At 45.2% G+C, this 19,162-nt stretch overlaps 1 protein-coding gene across 1 annotated transcript in view; it reads right to left on the reverse strand.

The window, feature by feature from the left end:
* LOC147441931 (transcription initiation factor IIA large subunit-like) overlaps window positions 1–19,162 on the reverse strand; it is a 99,295-nt gene that overhangs the window by 72,824 nt on the left and 7,309 nt on the right. Inside the window, exons 2-3 of the mRNA XM_086528318.1 lie at window positions 17,354–17,497; window positions 17,076–17,279 (exon numbers count right to left, since the gene is read on the reverse strand). Coding sequence (XP_086384444.1) covers window positions 17,076–17,279; window positions 17,354–17,497 — 348 coding nt within the window. The remainder of the gene's footprint in view (window positions 1–17,075; window positions 17,280–17,353; window positions 17,498–19,162) is intronic.

The raw sequence follows: 19,162 nt of genomic DNA on the forward strand, positions 1-19,162 counted from the left end.
GCCCGATTTCGGCAGCATAACTGTACTAGAACCCTTCACGGTCAGTATTCCCACGCATTGACTGACTTTCCCGACGCATACGGGCACTTTGCAAAACCTGGCGAGAATCTGCAGCACGCTGAATTCTCTGTTTTCAGCCCTGAAAATGCGCCAGATCGCCTGTACAGCGGTCCCCTTACGTCCCCGAACCTCCTGGGGGTATTAGGGTCCGTTTAGGGCCAAAACCCTAAACCTGCAAAAATACACAGCAGGCTGTAATTCGCTGTTTCGGGCTCCGTTTCGCGTGCCGGTCGCATCCCTAGCAAGTCCTCGAGCTCCCGCACCTGTAGGGCTACTTGCCCTTTGAATCGGACGAGATTTCTGGCGTGAAACCTCTCCGAATTCACCTGTACCTGCGGGGGGATTAGCCGCTAGCTAATCCAGTACCTGTGCAAGAGGCTCTTGCCTCGGCAATCGCGCATGAACCCACACAACTGTACATTGGTCAAATGAAGAGCCCACTAGAGGGGCATAACATACTGCCAAAGGGGAGAGAGAGGGCAGTGCGTAGCGTGCAGGGCATCACTCCTGGCACCGCACTGTGCATAAGAGGGAAAGCAAGCACTCCATAGCTCTTAACCTGTGACAAAATCAGCAAATGAGCCCTTCTTCCCTTCAAATTCAGCGCCAACTCTCTCTTGCATTAGAAACTGCACCAGAATGTGCCACTTGGCACATTTACAAGCATTTTCCCGTTTCGGGGTTGCCGCCTAAAAATATCCCAACCGGTTGCCCAGTTGACTTCACGGCAGAGTAAGAAAATGTTCCCTTTGTCATTCCGGAGGTAATGACGCCAACACATTTTCAGGTCCCAAAATAGCAGTTCCCTAATTTTTAGGAGATGCTGCCATTGTATCTTTCTAGGTCATCCGACCCTCTTTGTACACTGCGGCCACATCCAGAATTGAAATGTAGCCTCTGTAGCAAAGGATTCCACTTTGGCTAGTCAATGACCCCACTTGGCTAACCATAGTCCTTGTCCAACCTTAGTGCTCTCTTGCCCTCAAGCCTAGACTCCCTCTGGACAGTTCCACACTAGCTATGCAATGCAGGGCAGTTAGATTTCCCGAGGGGTGTTTCCAAAAAGTGAAAGTAAATAGATAATAAGAAAGAAATCAACAAAAAGGATAGATAGTAGTCACACGCTGGTGACATACCCCCCTCTTGAAATCTCAAACGTCCTCGTTTGCATCTATGTCGTACATGCTCACTGTCAACACTGATGTATTCAACACCTGTCGACACATATACGACACATACATGCTCATTGTCAACCCTGGTGTATTCAACACCTCGTCGACTCATGTATTGCCTGCGTGTGAACCCTGTCCCAATGACATAGTGGTAGCTTCGCACTCTGCCATTGCTTTGAGTCACTAACTTTCCAATGACAAAATGGTAGCTGCACATTTTGCCACTGTCTTATAGTACACGTTGGATCCCGTAACACTTTCGAGCATACCCAAACCGACAGTTTAAGAATGCAGTTACACATGTACTCTTCAATAGAAGCAATCACTGTATCCTTGACAAACTGACAAGAAATACTCACTTCTATAGCACTAATCAAACTTTTGGACATTCCATAAGAGCAATTGCCAAACTGACAATCTGTACAGCTCTAACATTCATGTAACAGGTATTTGATTTGAGCTCACTTTAAATACCATGTACATTATTTGTTTCAGAAGCCATTGTCACACTGACAATCCATGTAGCTTTGAAAGTCAAGGGGTCAAGGTAGGTTGCAAATCGAAGGCTTCCAGGTAAAGTGTTAACACAGTTGGTGACTCTGCAAGTTCACCTTCTTCCATCCACTTAGCATCCATTGGTGGATAGTTTCTGAACTTTACCAAGTAACGCCTAGCAACCTTGCCTTTCACTTTCCTTTCTTTGTGTGCCAAAATCTGTTCAGGGACCAAGATCTCGTCAAGTTCCTCGACTTCCGGCTGATCTTCAGCTGGCATATCTTCTGGCACATCACCCACATAGGGTCTGAGAAGACTCACATGAAACGCATTGTGAATCTTCCAATTGTCAGGCAATTTCAGCCTATATGCAACATCACTGATTATGTCGCATACTTGAAAAGGCCCATAGTAACGCATGCTGAGCTTTGGAAATAGTCTTTCCTTGCCCTTCATCTTCTTTAACCTTGCCTTTTCAAAGCGTAAAAGCACCCAATCACCAAGTGAATATACCACTTCACGGCGGTGACGATCAGCTGCTTTCTTTTGCTTTGCCTGAGTCCTTTCTAAGGCCACTTTGACCTTCTTGTACATTTCATCCATGTCCTGAACATACTTATCTGCTTCAAATATCTTGTCCTTTGTATGCAGTATGGGAGGAACTTTCTTGCCACCTTCAACTATCTCAAAGGGTGCCTTGCCAGTTGATGAATGCACTGTATTATTGTATGCATACTCCACCAATGGCAAATACTGCTCCCACTTTCCTTTATGCTCTGACACATAGCACTTCAGCAGATCTAGGACAGTAGAATTTGCCTCTTTTGACTGCCCATCTGTTTGAGGATGAAATGACGAAGAGAATTTGAGCGTGGTACCCATATTCTCAAACAAGCCTCTCCAGAACAAACTAGTCATGCGTGGATCACGGTCGCTAATAATCGACTGTGGCATGCCATGATACTTGAAAATATTGCTCATAAACAAGCGTGCCATCTGATCTGGCTTTATCTTCTTCCTGACAGGAATAAAATGAGCCTGTTTGCTGAATCTGCAAATAATGGTCCAAATACCATCATTTCCTGTCTGCGTTCTTGGAAGATCAAAGATAAAATCCATAGCAATACTTTCCCATGGTTTATCTGGAATAGGTAGTGGTTGCAATAACCCTAGTGCCTTTTGCCTGTCAAACTTGACCTTTTGGCATATTAGGCATTCTCGCACAAAGGCATCCACATCTCTTCTCAATGTAGGCCAGTAGAAGAATGTCTCAACCGCTTTAACTGTAGCATCGATACCACGATGCCCTGCATACGGTGGGACATGACTCTCTTCCATAACTTTGCGTCGCAATGGCTTTGTGACACACAATCTGCCATGCATCATCATGAACCCATCTTTAAGAAGATAGTGTTCATGACGTTGTCCATCCATTAGTTGCTCGAAGACCCTTGCAAAAGCTTCATCATTTGCATACTGTTCTCTCATATCATCAAGTTCATGATGATGAGGAATCGACACAGCTGAAATTTGTGGCTTCCTTGACAAGGCATCAGCCACAACGTTCTTCTTGCCTTCCACATGCACAATCTGAAAATGGAACATGGACAAAATATTTGCCCATCGCATATGCTTTTCAGATAACTTTGTTTGTGTCAAGAAGTATCGCAAGGTCTGATGATCCGTTTGGACAACGAAATCTGCACCTAGCAGGTAGTGTTTCCAACTTAAGAGCGCATGAATCACAGCCAGTAACTCTTTCTCATAGACCTGCATGGTCATCTCTGGCCCTTGCAAAATTCTGCTCTCATAGGCTACTACCCTGCCATCTTGCATTAGCACTGCACCAATGCTACTACCGCAGGCGTCACATTGGACCACAAATGACTTCCTAAGATCTGGCAACACAATGACTGGATCTGAAGTCATCTTTTCCTTTAAGAGATTAAAAGCTGAAATCTCTTTCTGTGTCCATCTAAAGGTGACTGCCTTCTTTTGAAGAGCATGTAAAGGTGAAGCAATCTCAGCGAAATTTCGGATAAACCTTCTGTAATAGGAGCATAGTCCCAAAAAGCTTCGGACATCATGCACCGTCTTCAAATTTGGCCATGACTTGATCGCTTCAACTTTTGCAGGATCCATTCTGACACCGTCCTTTGAGACAATGTGTCCCAGAAAGTGAATCTCTTCCAGAAAAAACTCACTTTTCTTTGCATTGATGAGCAACCTATGACTGCGTAGCTCTTTGAACACAATGGCCAAGTGATGCCTATGCTCCTCTTCATTCTTTGAATAGACTATCATGTCATCAAAGAACGTACCAACAAACTGTTGGTGTGGACGGAAAATTCTGTCCATCATCCTATTAAACGTAGCAGGAGCATTTGTGAGACCAAAGGGCATCACTAAAAATTCGTAAAGACCAAACGTCGTTCTAAAAGCAGTCTTGTGCACATCCTCTGATCTAATGCGGATCTGATGGTACCCACTCTTTAGATCTATCCTGCTAAACATAGCTGCTCCTTCTAATTTGTCCATAATATCATCAATTCTAGGTATAGGAAACCTATTCTTGATGGTATTCTTGTTCAGTGCACGGTAGTCGATGCACATACGCCATGAGCCATCCTTTTTCTGCACCAACAACACTGGAGAACAGAATGGAGATGAACTGGGCTGAATCAGCCCCTTTTCTAACAACTCCTGTACTTGGCCCATTATCTCTTTCTGCTGAGCCGCACTAACCCTATACGGAGGCTTATTTGGTGGGCTACAGCCTGGCACCAAATCTATCGCATGGTCCTCGGGTCTCTCTGGCGGTAATTGAGACGGTAATGAATCGGAAAAACAGTCACTATACTGTTGTAAAAACATTGACCTTTCTTTATCTAGCACAGATAAATTTGATTCATCACAATCTGACACTTCACGTGCAAAAACCAAGTACGCAGAAAGATGCTTTTTCATTACAGAAGTAATAGCAGAAGCTGATACAGTAGGAATAGACTCCCCTTTAAGCTTTACATCCAGAATGTGAGTCTTTCCCCTGCTCTGTACAGTGATCTTTTTGTTGTAGGCATCCATGATTCCCTGTACACGAAATAACCAAGGAATACCTAACAACACATCACATCCGTCCAGTGGCATGATGTAAAATTCTTCAGCATCTACATAGGACTGGATATGTAGACGCAACATTCCAATGATGGGTGTCACAGCCTCTGTATGGCCAGGACATGCCAAACCTGCCTCTGCTGTATACCCCATCTCTTCAGGTCTGATTCCCAACTTTGAAGCCAATTCTGGGGAAATAAAGTTGGCTTTGGCACCTGGATCAAAGAAGATAAGCACTGTTTGATCCCTAACCTTTCCCCATGCTCTGCAAAGCTCACTTGCATCTGAATTTGGCTTGTCGCCCACCATATCTGGCACTAGACCAGCCATGGGCTTCTTTCCTTTCTTGTCCTCCTTGTCTTCAGAATCAGCTGGCCTTTTCTTTGTAGGACAGTTGTAAGCAATGTGGCCAGGCTGCTCACATATAAAGCATTTGTTCTCTGTCCTCAGGACCTTCTTTTGCTCTTCTGACTTGCGAGGAAAACGTCTTTTCCATTTCTTTGCTGGTCCTTTTTCTGATTCAGCCGTAGCTTTATCTTTCCCTGCGTTGGCTGACTCCTGAGTCCCTTTAGGAGCCTCATTGGGAACATGCTTCTTGGCTGAATTTTTCTTGCCTGATCCTGCCTTGACGCCAGTGTTAAATTCACAATCTTCTCCCTTGAGCAAACCATTGCCAGTGTTTGCTACCTCGATGAGCTGCGTCAAGGTAGTGACTTTTGTCTTCGTGCAGTATTTTCTCAATCCTTTAGGTAGGCCACAACAGTATTTTTCAATCTGTTCTGTCAATGGCACAAACCTATAGGAAGTTACTGGAAGTAGAGCTTTCCAAAACTTCCGATTGTAATCATCCAGATTTCTGCAAGTGGCAGCATTTAGCTGGTGCCATTCTGTCATGACATCTGCTTCAAAATCATCAGATAACCATGCTGCTGCAAAAATCTGCTTGAAGTAAATCCATGTGGACGGAGCTTGCCCTTGAAGCAATAAAGTTGTCCACCATTGTCCCGCATTGCCTGTCAAGAAAGTGGCTGCCTTGCGGACCTTTGAAGCCTCTGTAAAGTTTCCCCCTGCATAGGCCTTGTCAAACTGCTGGAGGAATGAAAGAGCCTTCTTCCTGTCATCAAACCCTGTAAAGGTCGTGAATGACACTCCTTTGCCACCTTCTTTGTACGGAGTTGGCCTCTCCAGCGGCGTTAAATTGTCATATGGAAGTGACTGAAACATGGGAACACTATTAGGGTTCATCTGTGTTCCTTGGCCGTTATTAACTTGACTTGGAAACGCCATATTTGGCTGCTGATTTGTAATTCCAGCCATACCAAAATTTGCTTGTGGCATCCCAAATTGTCCCTGAGTGCTTTGAAACCCTGGTTGCATACCCATGACACTGTACATGGGATTAGGCATCATCGTTTGAGCACCCGCAAACACTGTTCCTGGCGTATAAAACTGATTTCCAGGTGCATGACCAGCCATGCTCTGGAATACCGATCCACCTCCAAAATAGCCAGGGTGTACTGAAGGTGGTGGGAAGACTTGTTGCATAGCCTGTAGGTTGCTTCCCTGCCCATTAGAACCAGCTATAGGCTGTTGAAAGGTGGCGGGCTGAACTGGTACAGCTTGAAAGACTGGCATCTCAGCCACCTGTTCTTGCACCTTAGGCATAGGTTGTCGAGACTGCATGTTCTCCGTCAAGTGTACAGGTGTTTCCATTGACTGTGCGGTATGAATCACCTGTGCTCGAGCCTTAACAAGCTTTTGAATATGATCCAGTGACCCAACTTGCTGAGACGGAACAGGAGGTTGCAGAAAGGCTAAAAACCTCGGATTCTGCATTACTTGTGTAAACATAGCCAAAGCAGTAGCCAACTGGGTCCTGAATATATCGTCATCTGTCTGTGGTGGTCTTGACGACTCACCCACTTCATGTGTCTGTTGACCCTGTGAAGAGGAAACCTCTTCAGTCACATCATCTGGTCTGTCAGCCATAATTACAATTCCCTGTGTCTGGTCTATGATCCCTTGTGTCTTCAAGCCCAAAACTGACCAAGGCTCACTTCTATGGGAAAAAGTGATATAATCCCGTCGATGGAACCATGAAACCGGCCTATTCAATCCAAAAAGGGCGGTAGACTTTACTTTAAACCTTGATTTAGCTTTCACCCATTATTAGTCGTCTATTTTACCTGTACTTTCAAGACACAACAAAGGGGAGAGGGATACAGGCTGCTAGATTGCACCTGTATGAGTAGACAGACACCAGATTGGCCCCTAACTTAGGCGCCCCTTTCGGTATTTCTTTATTGTTCAAAAGAGGGAATAAACGTTGTGGTTCCTACAAGCTGCCCCGCACAAACTCGGCTGAATTTCCACTGTTCCAGCCCGATTTCGGCAGCATAACTGTACTAGAACCCTTCACGGTCAGTATTCCCACGCATTGACTGACTTTCCCGACGCATACGGGCACTTTGCAAAACCTGGCGAGAATCTGCAGCACGCTGAATTCTCTGTTTTCAGCCCTGAAAATGCGCCAGATCGCCTGTACAGCGGTCCCCTTACGTCCCCGAACCTCCTGGGGGTATTAGGGTCCGTTTAGGGCCAAAACCCTAAACCTGCAAAAATACACAGCAGGCTGTAATTCGCTGTTTCGGGCTCCGTTTCGCGTGCCGGTCGCATCCCTAGCAAGTCCTCGAGCTCCCGCACCTGTAGGGCTACTTGCCCTTTGAATCGGACGAGATTTCTGGCGTGAAACCTCTCCGAATTCACCTGTACCTGCGGGGGGATTAGCCGCTAGCTAATCCAGTACCTGTGCAAGAGGCTCTTGCCTCGGCAATCGCGCATGAACCCACACAACTGTACATTGGTCAAATGAAGAGCCCACTAGAGGGGCATAACATACTGCCAAAGGGGAGAGAGAGGGCAGTGCGTAGCGTGCAGGGCATCACTCCTGGCACCGCACTGTGCATAAGAGGGAAAGCAAGCACTCCATAGCTCTTAACCTGTGACAAAATCAGCAAATGAGCCCTTCTTCCCTTCAAATTCAGCGCCAACTCTCGCTTGCATTAGAAACTGCACCAGAATGTGCCACTTGGCACATTTACAAGCATTTTCCCGTTTCGGGGTTGCCGCCTAAAAATATCCCAACCGGTTGCCCAGTTGACTTCACGGCAGAGTAAGAAAATGTTCCCTTTGTCATTCCGGAGGTAATGACGCCAACACATTTTCAGGTCCCAAAATAGCAGTTCCCTAATTTTTAGGAGATGCTGCCATTGTATCTTTCTAGGTCATCCGACCCTCTTTGTACACTGCGGCCACATCCAGAATTGAAATGTAGCCTCTGTAGCAAAGGATTCCACTTTGGCTAGTCAATGACCCCACTTGGCTAACCATAGTCCTTGTCCAACCTTAGTGCTCTCTTGCCCTCAGGCCTGGACTCCCTCTGGACAGTTCCACACTAGCTATGCAATGCAGGGCAGTTAGATTTCCCGAGGGGTGTTTCCAAAAAGTGAAAGTAAATAGATAATAAGAAAGAAATCAACAAAAAGGATAGATAGTAGTCACACGCTGGTGACATCCTTCATGAAAGAAAACTAAGGACAATCAGGAGGATCTTGCTATTGAACCTTTGGATTAAACCGCACATGACGTTCTGCACGCTTCTTCTGTCTCTCGTGCATGCGGGAGGTTCCAATTAAAGAATCTTTCTTTGGTTCTTGCATCTTTGGGTTCTACGGAATTTCTCTCGACCACATCGGCACTCTCTCCTTCCCTTTCTCAAGGGTGCGGAGAATCTTCTTTTGGATGGGAGAGAGCTTTTTGCAACTCTCCGACCTACTGCTGAAGAGAGTGAACTCTATCTCACGTCCTTCCATTTCTGCAGTCTCCCAAGAGTCGTCAATCCCTTAAGAAAGAGAGAGATGACCTTGCTCCGATACCACTGTCACAAAAATACGGAAGCGTAAACTAACTTTTAAATTGCAATTCATATGGTCAAGAGGATTTGGTGCAAGAGAAAGCTTGACACATCATTGGGGACCAGAAGATGGGTTGGTCCCCCCCCCCCCCCCCCCCAATAAAGAGAATATCTTTATTACGAGGGGAGATTCTTGGGGCATCGCCCCTCCTCTTTTCTTCTTTGTTGTGTTCTGACTACTGACTGAGAGAGTGTTTCCACTCTCCTACTGCTAAGAGGACTTCCCCTCTTCTGCAAGCCTTGTTGGAAGCTCTCTTCAGGAGAGTAGCTTGTCGGAAGCTCTCACAACGGAGAGTCTATCTTCCACTATGTGTTGCCCTTCATGTGCAATCATTCATGCATCGAACTCGAGAGAAACAAGCAAAATGCACGCACATATGCTTGCTGTAATTTTCTACACATAACCTGAAATTCTTACCTGTGCACGCTCCTATGCCAAAACGAAGACCTTCTTCGCGATGGAATCGCACCAAACCTTGCGTAGGCGTAGGATAAGTAGAGAGGAGTGAAATTCTATGAGTTATCCGCTAAAAACAGCCCTAGTCGAGGTGATTAGGGGCTGAAAACAGAGAATTTACAACCACCGCACTCTATGGAGAGAGTGTCTACTACAACTTCTCGCGATGAATCTTCACCAAACGGTGGCTATGGCTATGAGAGCCCTTGTTCTAGACAATGGGAGGGCTCCATCACGTAGAGCACACTCACATTAGGGGGGGTAATGCACTACCAACCTCTGAAGAGGGGGAGAGGTTGCACTTCTATATACTCCAGCAGGAAGGGGGGACGCTAGGAGATGAGTGAGGGTGAGAGAGCAAGAGAGAGTGAGATTGCATGGGAAAGTGGCACATTTTCTCATTAATGACTCAACCCTTCAACTTTCGCATTTAAAAACTTTAAAAGTTCCTAGGCTATTATTGAGATGTGCAATTTAACTCACAACTGCACACATGAATGCTATTTATGAAAACGTTAGCGGCTCCCGTGCACAATGCCGTACCAGCATTGCTCCAGCATTACCTGTTCGCAATTGTCTGGCCATTTGGCCTGGCACAAATAATTTATGGCTTATCCTAAGGCCTTTAAATATAATTATGGGCCTTAGGGTCAATGTTCTAAGGACCCCATCACATTCCTGTGCTTGCACTGACGCGCGTAATTTTCTAAGCCTGAAATCTGAGGCTATTGTCTACCCCTTATTGAAGGCCCGATTTCCCAATCACTAGGCTTCAAGGTATATTTCTACTAGGGTCCCCCCTAAGGTGTTCTATGCCGCATTCGAGCACACATGAACCCTAGAACTACTAGTTCTATTCTGATGTGCACACAACTAAATAAATAACTATTTTCTAATAAAGAAATTAATTATTTACAAAAACTGACATTGTTACAATTCTTATCTCCAATCGTGATCGAGTTCATTCTGGAGCTGTCATGCTCCCAATTCGTTATCATCTCATTCTCGATTTCACCTATTATTTGTACATAAATCAGAGTCACCTTCGGGAATTCCTGTTTCAGAATTATTCATACAATCTACACATCAATATCTTTTTTGATTTTCTATCCAGTATCTGTTCTGGAGCAAGTATCTCCTCGCCCAGTTCTATTTCAGTATGTCAGTCGTTCTCATTCTTGTGCCTTTCTAGGTCACCGTGCAGATATATGTCCTTGTTCCCCAGAGTCAAAACACTTTCTCGTCTTGAGATATTCTTCTTTCTATTTCTCCGTCGACGGGGACATGCATCTTTCTTTCCTCTTCTTCTCTCATCACTTGTCGAACGTTGATCTGTTGGATAAGTCAAGTTACCTGAATGCATAGCAAACCCTTGCTTAGCATGCCCCATCAACTGCTGTATGGACTCAGATTTTTGTAACAAACGGTAATCTCATATCTCTTTGAGTAGTCCACAGCAAAATCGCTCGATTTTTTTGCTTAAAACTGATCTTTTTAAAGGATGAAATAGGTAGGAAAACATCCCAAAATCTCTCACAATAAGTATCCATAGTATCTGCCTTGGCCATCCGAAGATGATTCCAGGCAATAATCACATCACGTTCGTACTCTTGAGTGAGCCACGAGGAAATAAAAAGTATTTTGAACTTTAGCCACTTTGTCGGTGCTTCTTTTCGTAACAGAAGAGTGGACCACCATGTCTGTGCATTTTCTTTCAAGTAGGATGCTACCCTTCTAATCTTGAATTGCTTTGAATAGCTCCAAAAACAGCTATGTCAAACTGTTGAATAAAAGCGAGGGCCTTGTGTGCATCTCGAAAACCTGAAACGGTATTTCATTGCTTGTCCGCCCTCCTTGAATTCTTTGATCTTCTTGCTCTTATCTTCGAGAAAGTCATATTGATTGGCTCTATAAAAGTGCTTCCTCTTAGAATAAAACATCTGGTCATCAAAGTCCGAACTCTCAAAAGAGCATGAACCCTCCTCAAAACTGTCAAAAAATTTCCGAGATCTACGGTGGGACCTGCTTTTCTTGGCCTTCTTCTTGTTCTTTCCATGTCTTTGGTTCTTCTGTCATTTCTTGCCCTTTCTGTCCTCATCACTGGAATCAGAAGAGAAAGAGCTATCATAACCCTTATTGCGTCTCTTTGGAGGCTTCGTGGTCTTCAATATTTGGTTAACTCCTCATTCGATCACATCATCGAGTTCAGCTTCAATGCACATTCGCAGGTGGTTTCTTCAGTGCGGACTTTAATGGTGAATCGATGGCTATATGAGGGGCATTGGGTTCTTCTTTAAAAACTCAAAAGAAATTTTACATGAAAAGCTTGTAACTCAAAAGTTGTTGGCCCAAAAGCAACCAGCGTGATTCACGGAAATCCATACAGCCTACCACGTGGCAAAACCCAAATCGTGGAAGTCCGTATTGCTGCCGCGTCAGCATTGTCATCACTGTCAACGCAAAATGCGGGCGTGCCGTACAATTCTGCCATGTCATCAACTCGTACAATCTACCACGTCATCAGTTTGCAATAGCACCTAGTACAAGTGCATCTAACTCTTGGTCGCCATATCTAAGAACATAGGATTCCTTCCCCAAAAGCCCAGAAAAGGGATGCTGCATCCAACATATGTTGCCTCTACATCAACTTTCTCTTGCACTTGCTACTATTCCTGTTGCTAAATCTGATGATGCTCGTTAGTAACTGAGTTGGGTCCCTTCTTGTTACTAGAATCTTGGCCACTTTCACCTTGGCTTGGACTTTCAACTGAGAGCTTTGGCTCACTTCCTAACCACGTATATATAGGCACTTGGCCCTTTGCTTTTACAAGGAGCTCAAAAGCCCATAGAGTCAACTCCCTTTTGAAAATGGTCGCCCCAAAAAGCTCTCGAAGTCAACGCTTTCAATAATTGGATTAAAAAGCTCTCCCAGCCTAAAATTTTCCACGTCAACAGCATCCGTACTGCCACGTTACCCTCTGCCAAAGTGCCACATCAACAACCTACGGTTGTCCTTGTTTTGCGGCAAAAAAAAGGGCTACATTTTGTAGGTGGCTGCACGCTCCCTTGGCTCCCATGGGTCACCGCTCTTCTCTTCCTCCTTCGGCAGGCATTGTCATGCCACCTCACCAAGTAGAGAGAGAGAGAGAGAGAGAGAGAGAGAGAGAGAGAGAGAGAGAGAGAGAGAGAGAGAGAGAGAGAGAGAGAGAGAGAGAGAGATGAAATGAATTGAAATGTTATATTAACGTCTTCAAAAGGCCAAAATGACCTATGAGACCAGAGCGTTACAATGTGGTGGATCTGATACAAAGTCAGAGTACCAGAATGAAATGACAAAATGATAAAATAAAAATACTATGGAATCCTAAACTGGTAGGTGTGAACTAAGCAGCTAGCCAGGATAGCTAAATCACAAGTCACAAGAGATCCAGCATTAGTCACTAGCAGATCTCATCAATCTCCTCCATGGTCAGCAGTCTGACCGGGCATCATGCATGTCGGGCCAAAGTGATCCGAATCCTCTGATGTAGCCTCCGTCAATGCTGTGTAATCCTCCACAATCGTGGGCGTCTGGATCTCCCCAACTCAGTCGCTCGGTCGATCAGTGTGCCTCTGGTGTGGCGACAAGATCTGCTGTGGTAATAGCTTCTCCGAGTGTCCAGTGTCTGCTCTAAAGAAGTCTGTGATGTGTCTCTGAGACTGGCTGGCCTCTCCTCTCATCACGCTCTCTCTGTGTCTGCGCAGCTCGAGCAGAAACAAACCAAGGCATCTCTGATCCTCGTACCTCATGACTTTGGAGAGTGGTCCAAAGCCCTCTTTGAACAAGCAATGGAAGCGGCCTCATATCTCGTAGTGGAGGGGGCTTGGCATGGGTAGTGTAACTTGTGTCTCAGGCTCCATGTCACACAGGGGGTATGTCCTGGCCTCTGCTAGTACTCCGCTCTATCTCCCAGTCTCGATCCGTAGCTGGTGTGAAGATGTGCGTATCTGGCCAATAGCACACCGTATCCCATGAGACGAGTGGGTGTCCATGTATCTGGGCCTCGTCACAAAACCGTCTGCCGTAAGCTGGAGAAGATGCTCTCTGTAGAAAGCCATCTTTGTGCCCCGCTCCTGTGCTGGCTGTATCCTTGTCCTCCTGGTGTCTAGCTGAGTCAGGGCCTGGCGGATGAGCCTGGAGATCTCGGACTGTGTAAGAGTCAGGGAGGCTGCATCCAGTGAGTGTTGGAAGGGGGGCAATTCTGTCTATACTGAACCCATGCGCCTGGAACCATGATGTCATCTCCCCACACCAACGTGTTGTATCTCCCTACATGGCTAACTGTCGAGAGGACTCAAGTGCAAGACGGGCGTATCTGTCTCTGGGTAGTTCCCACATGCGGTATATGAAGGAGACAGATCTGGTGAGCGCCTCAACCACTAGTGGGGAGGCAGCTAGCTCTGCTCGGATAATGGCGCGTGGTACTGAAGCCTTGGCTCTAATGAGCCACGAGATCATAGAGACCAATGGCTTCTCCATGTCCCCGCATCCATCAGTGCGACTTGTCCTCCCGTGATTATCCAATGAAGGCCCCCATATCTCAGCACCAACAAAGTGTTAAAAGCGCCAAAGCTTCGTCCAAGGCTCCTGAACCTGTGAACACATCCTCTCCAATCTACCCAATGCCGAATGGGCTCTGGTCAATCTAGTCTCTGTTGCTCTCCTCAATGAAAATGTTGGTCCACTAAAAACCACTCCAAGGTAAGTGTAAGCATCTGTATATTCCACTGTCTCCTGGCCGTATGTAAATGCGGGCGTTGACCTCCTGATCCACTATGGGGTGGTATTAAATACCATGACCTTGGTTTTACCAAGGTTGACAGACAAACCACTTTCATCAGCAAACCTATGCAAAGCATCCAAGTGACGTTGCATCCCCTCCGGAGAGTCAGAGATCAACACAATATCATCAGCATATAACAATAGCGCACTTCTATCACCATCTCTTTCAATGTAGTCAGAAACCTCATCCACATACACACCAAATAGAGTAGGAGAGAGCGGGCAACACTGCTTCACCCCAATAGTGGAGTGAACCGGTGTAGATAGACCCTCTGAGGTGCATACATGCCCTACTACTGATCCGTACAATGCAATGATCCCCCAAATGAGCTATGTGGGTACTTCCATCTTCGGTAATCTGCGCATCAATCTAGCTCTGGGTACTATGTCAAATGCTTTGCGGAAGTCCACAAAGCTACAATGGATCCGTCTCCCACGAGATCTGTTCTCCTGGATGATGGCCCTGAGTGTCAAGATATGGTCAAGAGTAGAAAAACCTCTCCTGAACCCTGCCTGCCCAGCTGCTCGCATTCCCTCTCTCTCTGCCCAGCTACTCAACTGCTGCTCAAGAATGGATGCGTACAACCGTGCCAATGTGTGTCCAATCATGATAGTGCGATAATTCCAAGGCTCTATAGGGTCTCCTGATTTGAAGATATGTACAATCGTAGATAGGCTCCAAGTATCAGGCAAGCCCTCACACATGGCACGGTTAAACATGACAGCTAGAAGCTGTGCTAGTAGATCTATGGCATGCATGAAATGCTCAGCCACTAAGCCATCATGATCATATGCTCTCCCAATCCCCATCCTGTCAATTGCCTTCTTCACTATCTCAGCGGTGAAAAAAGCACATGTGTGGGCATGGATCGAGGGGGCCGGGAAGGGGCGGCTATCCAGAAACTGTGTACAAAGATGATGCGTACTGACCCCAAGCCTATGTAGAGGTAATGGCGGGGGGGGGAGACAGCTCATGAAAGAGCCGCCATGCCTCAGAGGAGTCCTGACTCAAGAATAGCGTGTATAGATCCTGCTCTAGTAGAGCCAAAAATGCCCTCTTCTTCCACCGCACTAGGCGGTCTGTGAGTGATGTTCTCCAAAAGCACTTCCCTTTCAAGTCTAGCTCTAGTCCTGGCGGCATTCCTCATCATACCAGCTGTTCTGAGGCATGCTCCCAGAACAGCGTCTCTGCTCAGGCTGGGTGTGTGGGTATACCTCTGTTGCTGCATCATGTAATGTTTGTGTTAATATAGTAGTAAGCTCCTCCAGAGGTCGCCCTGATTCCTCGGTGCATAGGCGTCTGTAGATCCCGTCTTATGTATACAGAATCTGTCTCCCGCATGAAGGTGTAGCGAGTAGGGGCTGCTACCCGTGGACTGTGTGCTACACTGAACTGGAAAGAGATGGTCAACGACACAATAGCATGATCCACTGCCACCCCAACAAGTATGGGCCCAACTATGAGATCCTGGATACCAGAGATGAGGCTCGGTTGTGCCATAACATAATCCACTGTGCTGGCTCCATGTCTGTGTGGAAAGCATGTGAAACCTCCTGTAGCGGGAAATCTCTGTAGGCCATTCAAGATGGCCAATCCATGTGCAATCCCCATGTCTATCAAGTGCCGTCCATACTCAGTATGTTCCCCATCCTGTGATAGTCTGGATAGGCCCGTCTCTGCAACATCCAACTCTCTCAGTATCTCCTTTGAAGTATCATAAAATACTGTCTGATGATGGGCAGTCCTAGCATTGAAGTCCCCTAGAATGATAATGTCACCATCTCTAGAGAATTCCCATATGTCATCCAAAATAGAGAAGGGGGACTGTCCTCTGAGAGAGACTCTATTAACATCCTTTGGAGGCCAAAACTGACCTATAGGACCAGTCAGATACATATTTCATTACATTTCAATCTGGATATCCATGCCATGAGGCATAAAAGAAGAATGTGCAAAAAAGATACAAGCTCCAACCCTCATGACTCATGAGGGTCTATTGCGATGGTATTACATTCACCATGTGCTTAAAGTGTCTACAGTAAAAGACTATGAAATCTAAGTTTTGAGAATTGGAGGTGGATTTTTGAAATCTCTAACAGATGGACTTTCCTTCTCTGTAGACTGCCCATTGCCAATAAGTTGACTTGAAGCTGAGTTGTCTTTGGCAGTTGCTTTTAGAGCTGTTTTTAGCAGTTCAGAGGCTATAAGGAGGCCTACTTTCCAATTGTATCCAGATTGTTTGAGTGGGCTCATAGAGTAGTTGTAACCTTTGCTCAGACCGACAAAGATAAACAAACACCGCCAAGGGCTCCTGTTTGGGGGTCGGTACTTCTGACTCTATTGACTTTTAGTTGTTTCCAGTTTCAAGCAGGGGGAACAAGCCTTCCTAGGTGTTTACAGGAAGATTTGACGCACATCATTCCTTAACCTGATTTTCACATCAGTCATAATATCATTGTCAGTTATGCAAAAAAAAAAAAAAGACTGCTTCGTGAGAGTCCAATAATCAATTGCTAGTTGAGTCTACTATTCTACTTCTGAGGTAAAAATGTTTAAAACATCACAATGCCTTTCACCAATAATCCATACAGAAACATCGTATTTCCTCACTATCACCGAAGAGTAGCATGAACGCTAAAAAACTACAAATGATGAGCGTCACACCAGCTTAGGCATGGAAACTATATAGAAAAAGACAGATCGAGCTTGCTGTTAGACACAGAGAAGGAAGAAGTTTTAAGGAAAGGTTCTTAGCAGCAGAGTCACAGGGTCATTTTAATAGTGTTTGTTTAAAAAAATTGTTTCTTCTGTCAATTGCAGAAGCTTTGTAAACTTAGCTGCCATCCCAAATAGGCTACTATCAAATCCTCAAAAGTTACAAATTGGTTTTTACTGATAGCCAAGATGATACCTACAAACTTTCTATTACCAAACCAGGAACAACTGACAATCATCTGTACAGATTTCATTTGATAGATTACCATAAAGTCGAGTGAATGTCCGACAGTATTTCCAGGTAGTTGTCTGGATCCATCGTAACTGAAGTTTCCATGCTTTTCAGACGTGCTCAAAAGAGGTGTGGGCAAACTCGACATAAGTCCTTGTCCTGGAGTATTCACAATGCTGGGTGTATTCACAATGCCAGGAGTATGTACAATGCCAGGAGTATTCACTATGCCAGGCGTCTGCATTTTTTAATATTAGTCCCAATACTATTCACCATAGAGTTACACGAGTACTAACAGACATGAATTCCTACTTCTGCGAAAACATTATCAACAGTCGGGGTCCATCCTTCTCCCTCGTATGCAGGATTAGCATTCAAATTCAGCTTGGGAGAGCAGATTGGCCTTCTATAATCTGCCGGTAGTACATTTGCACTCTTTAGCTTTGACTCCCAGAGCTGGTAAAAACGTCATAGAACAAAGAGAAGGATTAATATTTATAAAACAAGAAATTTAAGAAAATTCTCTAGAGCCTGCCGACCATAATATAACCTAGAAAGAGAACCCTAGAAATGTAAAACTAAATGACTGTTTACAGAATTCTCTTCGAAAAAAAGGTATGTATTGCCTTGACAAATAAGACAATCGTTCAGACTTTACTTGTCCTTGCACGTGTCAGACTCTTCTTACTGGTGTTGAGCAAAAAATTGAACTGAATTTTTTTATTCAACTCTGGTATCCTCAACATCTTTTGTAGAGGCTATAATGCAACTTCAAGCTCCCAAAATGAGGATGGTATGACTGCATTTTCCCGAAAGTGTTCGGTTACGGAACCCATTGCTTGTGGGTTGGCACCTATATATCCAAGGGTGTTGCATGCAGCTTTTCCCCTATTCTCCTATTACCGTATTTCTTGGGCTACTTTTGCTGTATGCATGAGATCTCTCAGTGGCTTAAAACCAGACACTCACTTGTATAGGCGCTTGTCATGCACAGTGGATGATACAACAAACATCAGTTATCATCACACCTTTACTTGGAGAGAGAGAGAGAGAGAGAGATTACTGAGGAAAAAAGCAAAAAGAAAAAGGGAAGATGACACCGCCACAACGGAGTCCTGACAAACCTTCTACAAGTGCCCCCCTTAATTACAAAAGTGATACCTCTTATTGTGTAAACACATCCTGCAAGACAATATTTGATGCTCATGCAATGGCATACACTCAACGTTTACCAAATGATGAACTTGGAGATCCACTTCTTGGGGTCCTGGCCAACCCTCTCCAAGTGCCCCCACTTCATTGCCAAAGAGGTACCTCTTATTGCGCACACATCATACAAGAGATGGTATTCGATGCTCATGCAATGGCGTACCCTCAATGGAGGGTTTTTCAAATGATGCACTTGGAGATCCAGCTCTTCACTCTTGTATGCTCCTCAACTTTGAGCAACTCCTAGCACTTGGGCACCTTTTGGGTTGGGTGCTATGGCAATATCAAGGCTTCTACTTGTTGAAAAGCACCTACTCTAGAGTTCATATGATGGATTTACTGGACAAACCGATTTGGCCTTGATATGCTACCTCCACCAACTACTTGATGAAATCTAAGGTCCGGATTGCTTCAAATCAAGAACTGGTCCGCCTAGGCACTCCTTTTGTACCCTCGATGAGTCTTGTCCCTACATGGCCCTTCCATCTTAAGAAGTCATTTAAAGTCCCTCCAAATGCACGGTTTCAAGTCCGCGTCTTTATGTGATCCCTTTTCCTAGGCATGACATCTTGTATGCTGACCACGTTTCACTCATGAATGAGCACGGACGTATGCGGATTATTCATGAAAAGCTGAAAGGTATCCATTCAAGGAAGTCACATTCCATGTCTCTTCCTTGGCACGACACAGTCGTAGAAAGAGCACAAGCAAGTATGAGCACCAAGCATGGGCATTCCCGTTGTGAATTGCCACAGTTGATTGATTTAGATCACCAAGACAAGATTCGATCTCATTGATTACGTGTGTGTGGTGAACGGTTTGGCACTCCGTCTATTTGTTCATCTACATTGCATGCACAATCTTTGAGGAAGACGAGATTTTCTCCACTCACTTAACATGGAATGGGTGTGT

The sequence above is a fragment of the Adiantum capillus-veneris genome, chromosome 14 (assembly GCF_014529385.1).
Source record: "Adiantum capillus-veneris isolate H3 chromosome 14, ASM1452938v2, whole genome shotgun sequence".
Classification (NCBI taxonomy): domain Eukaryota; kingdom Viridiplantae; phylum Streptophyta; class Polypodiopsida; order Polypodiales; family Pteridaceae; genus Adiantum; species Adiantum capillus-veneris.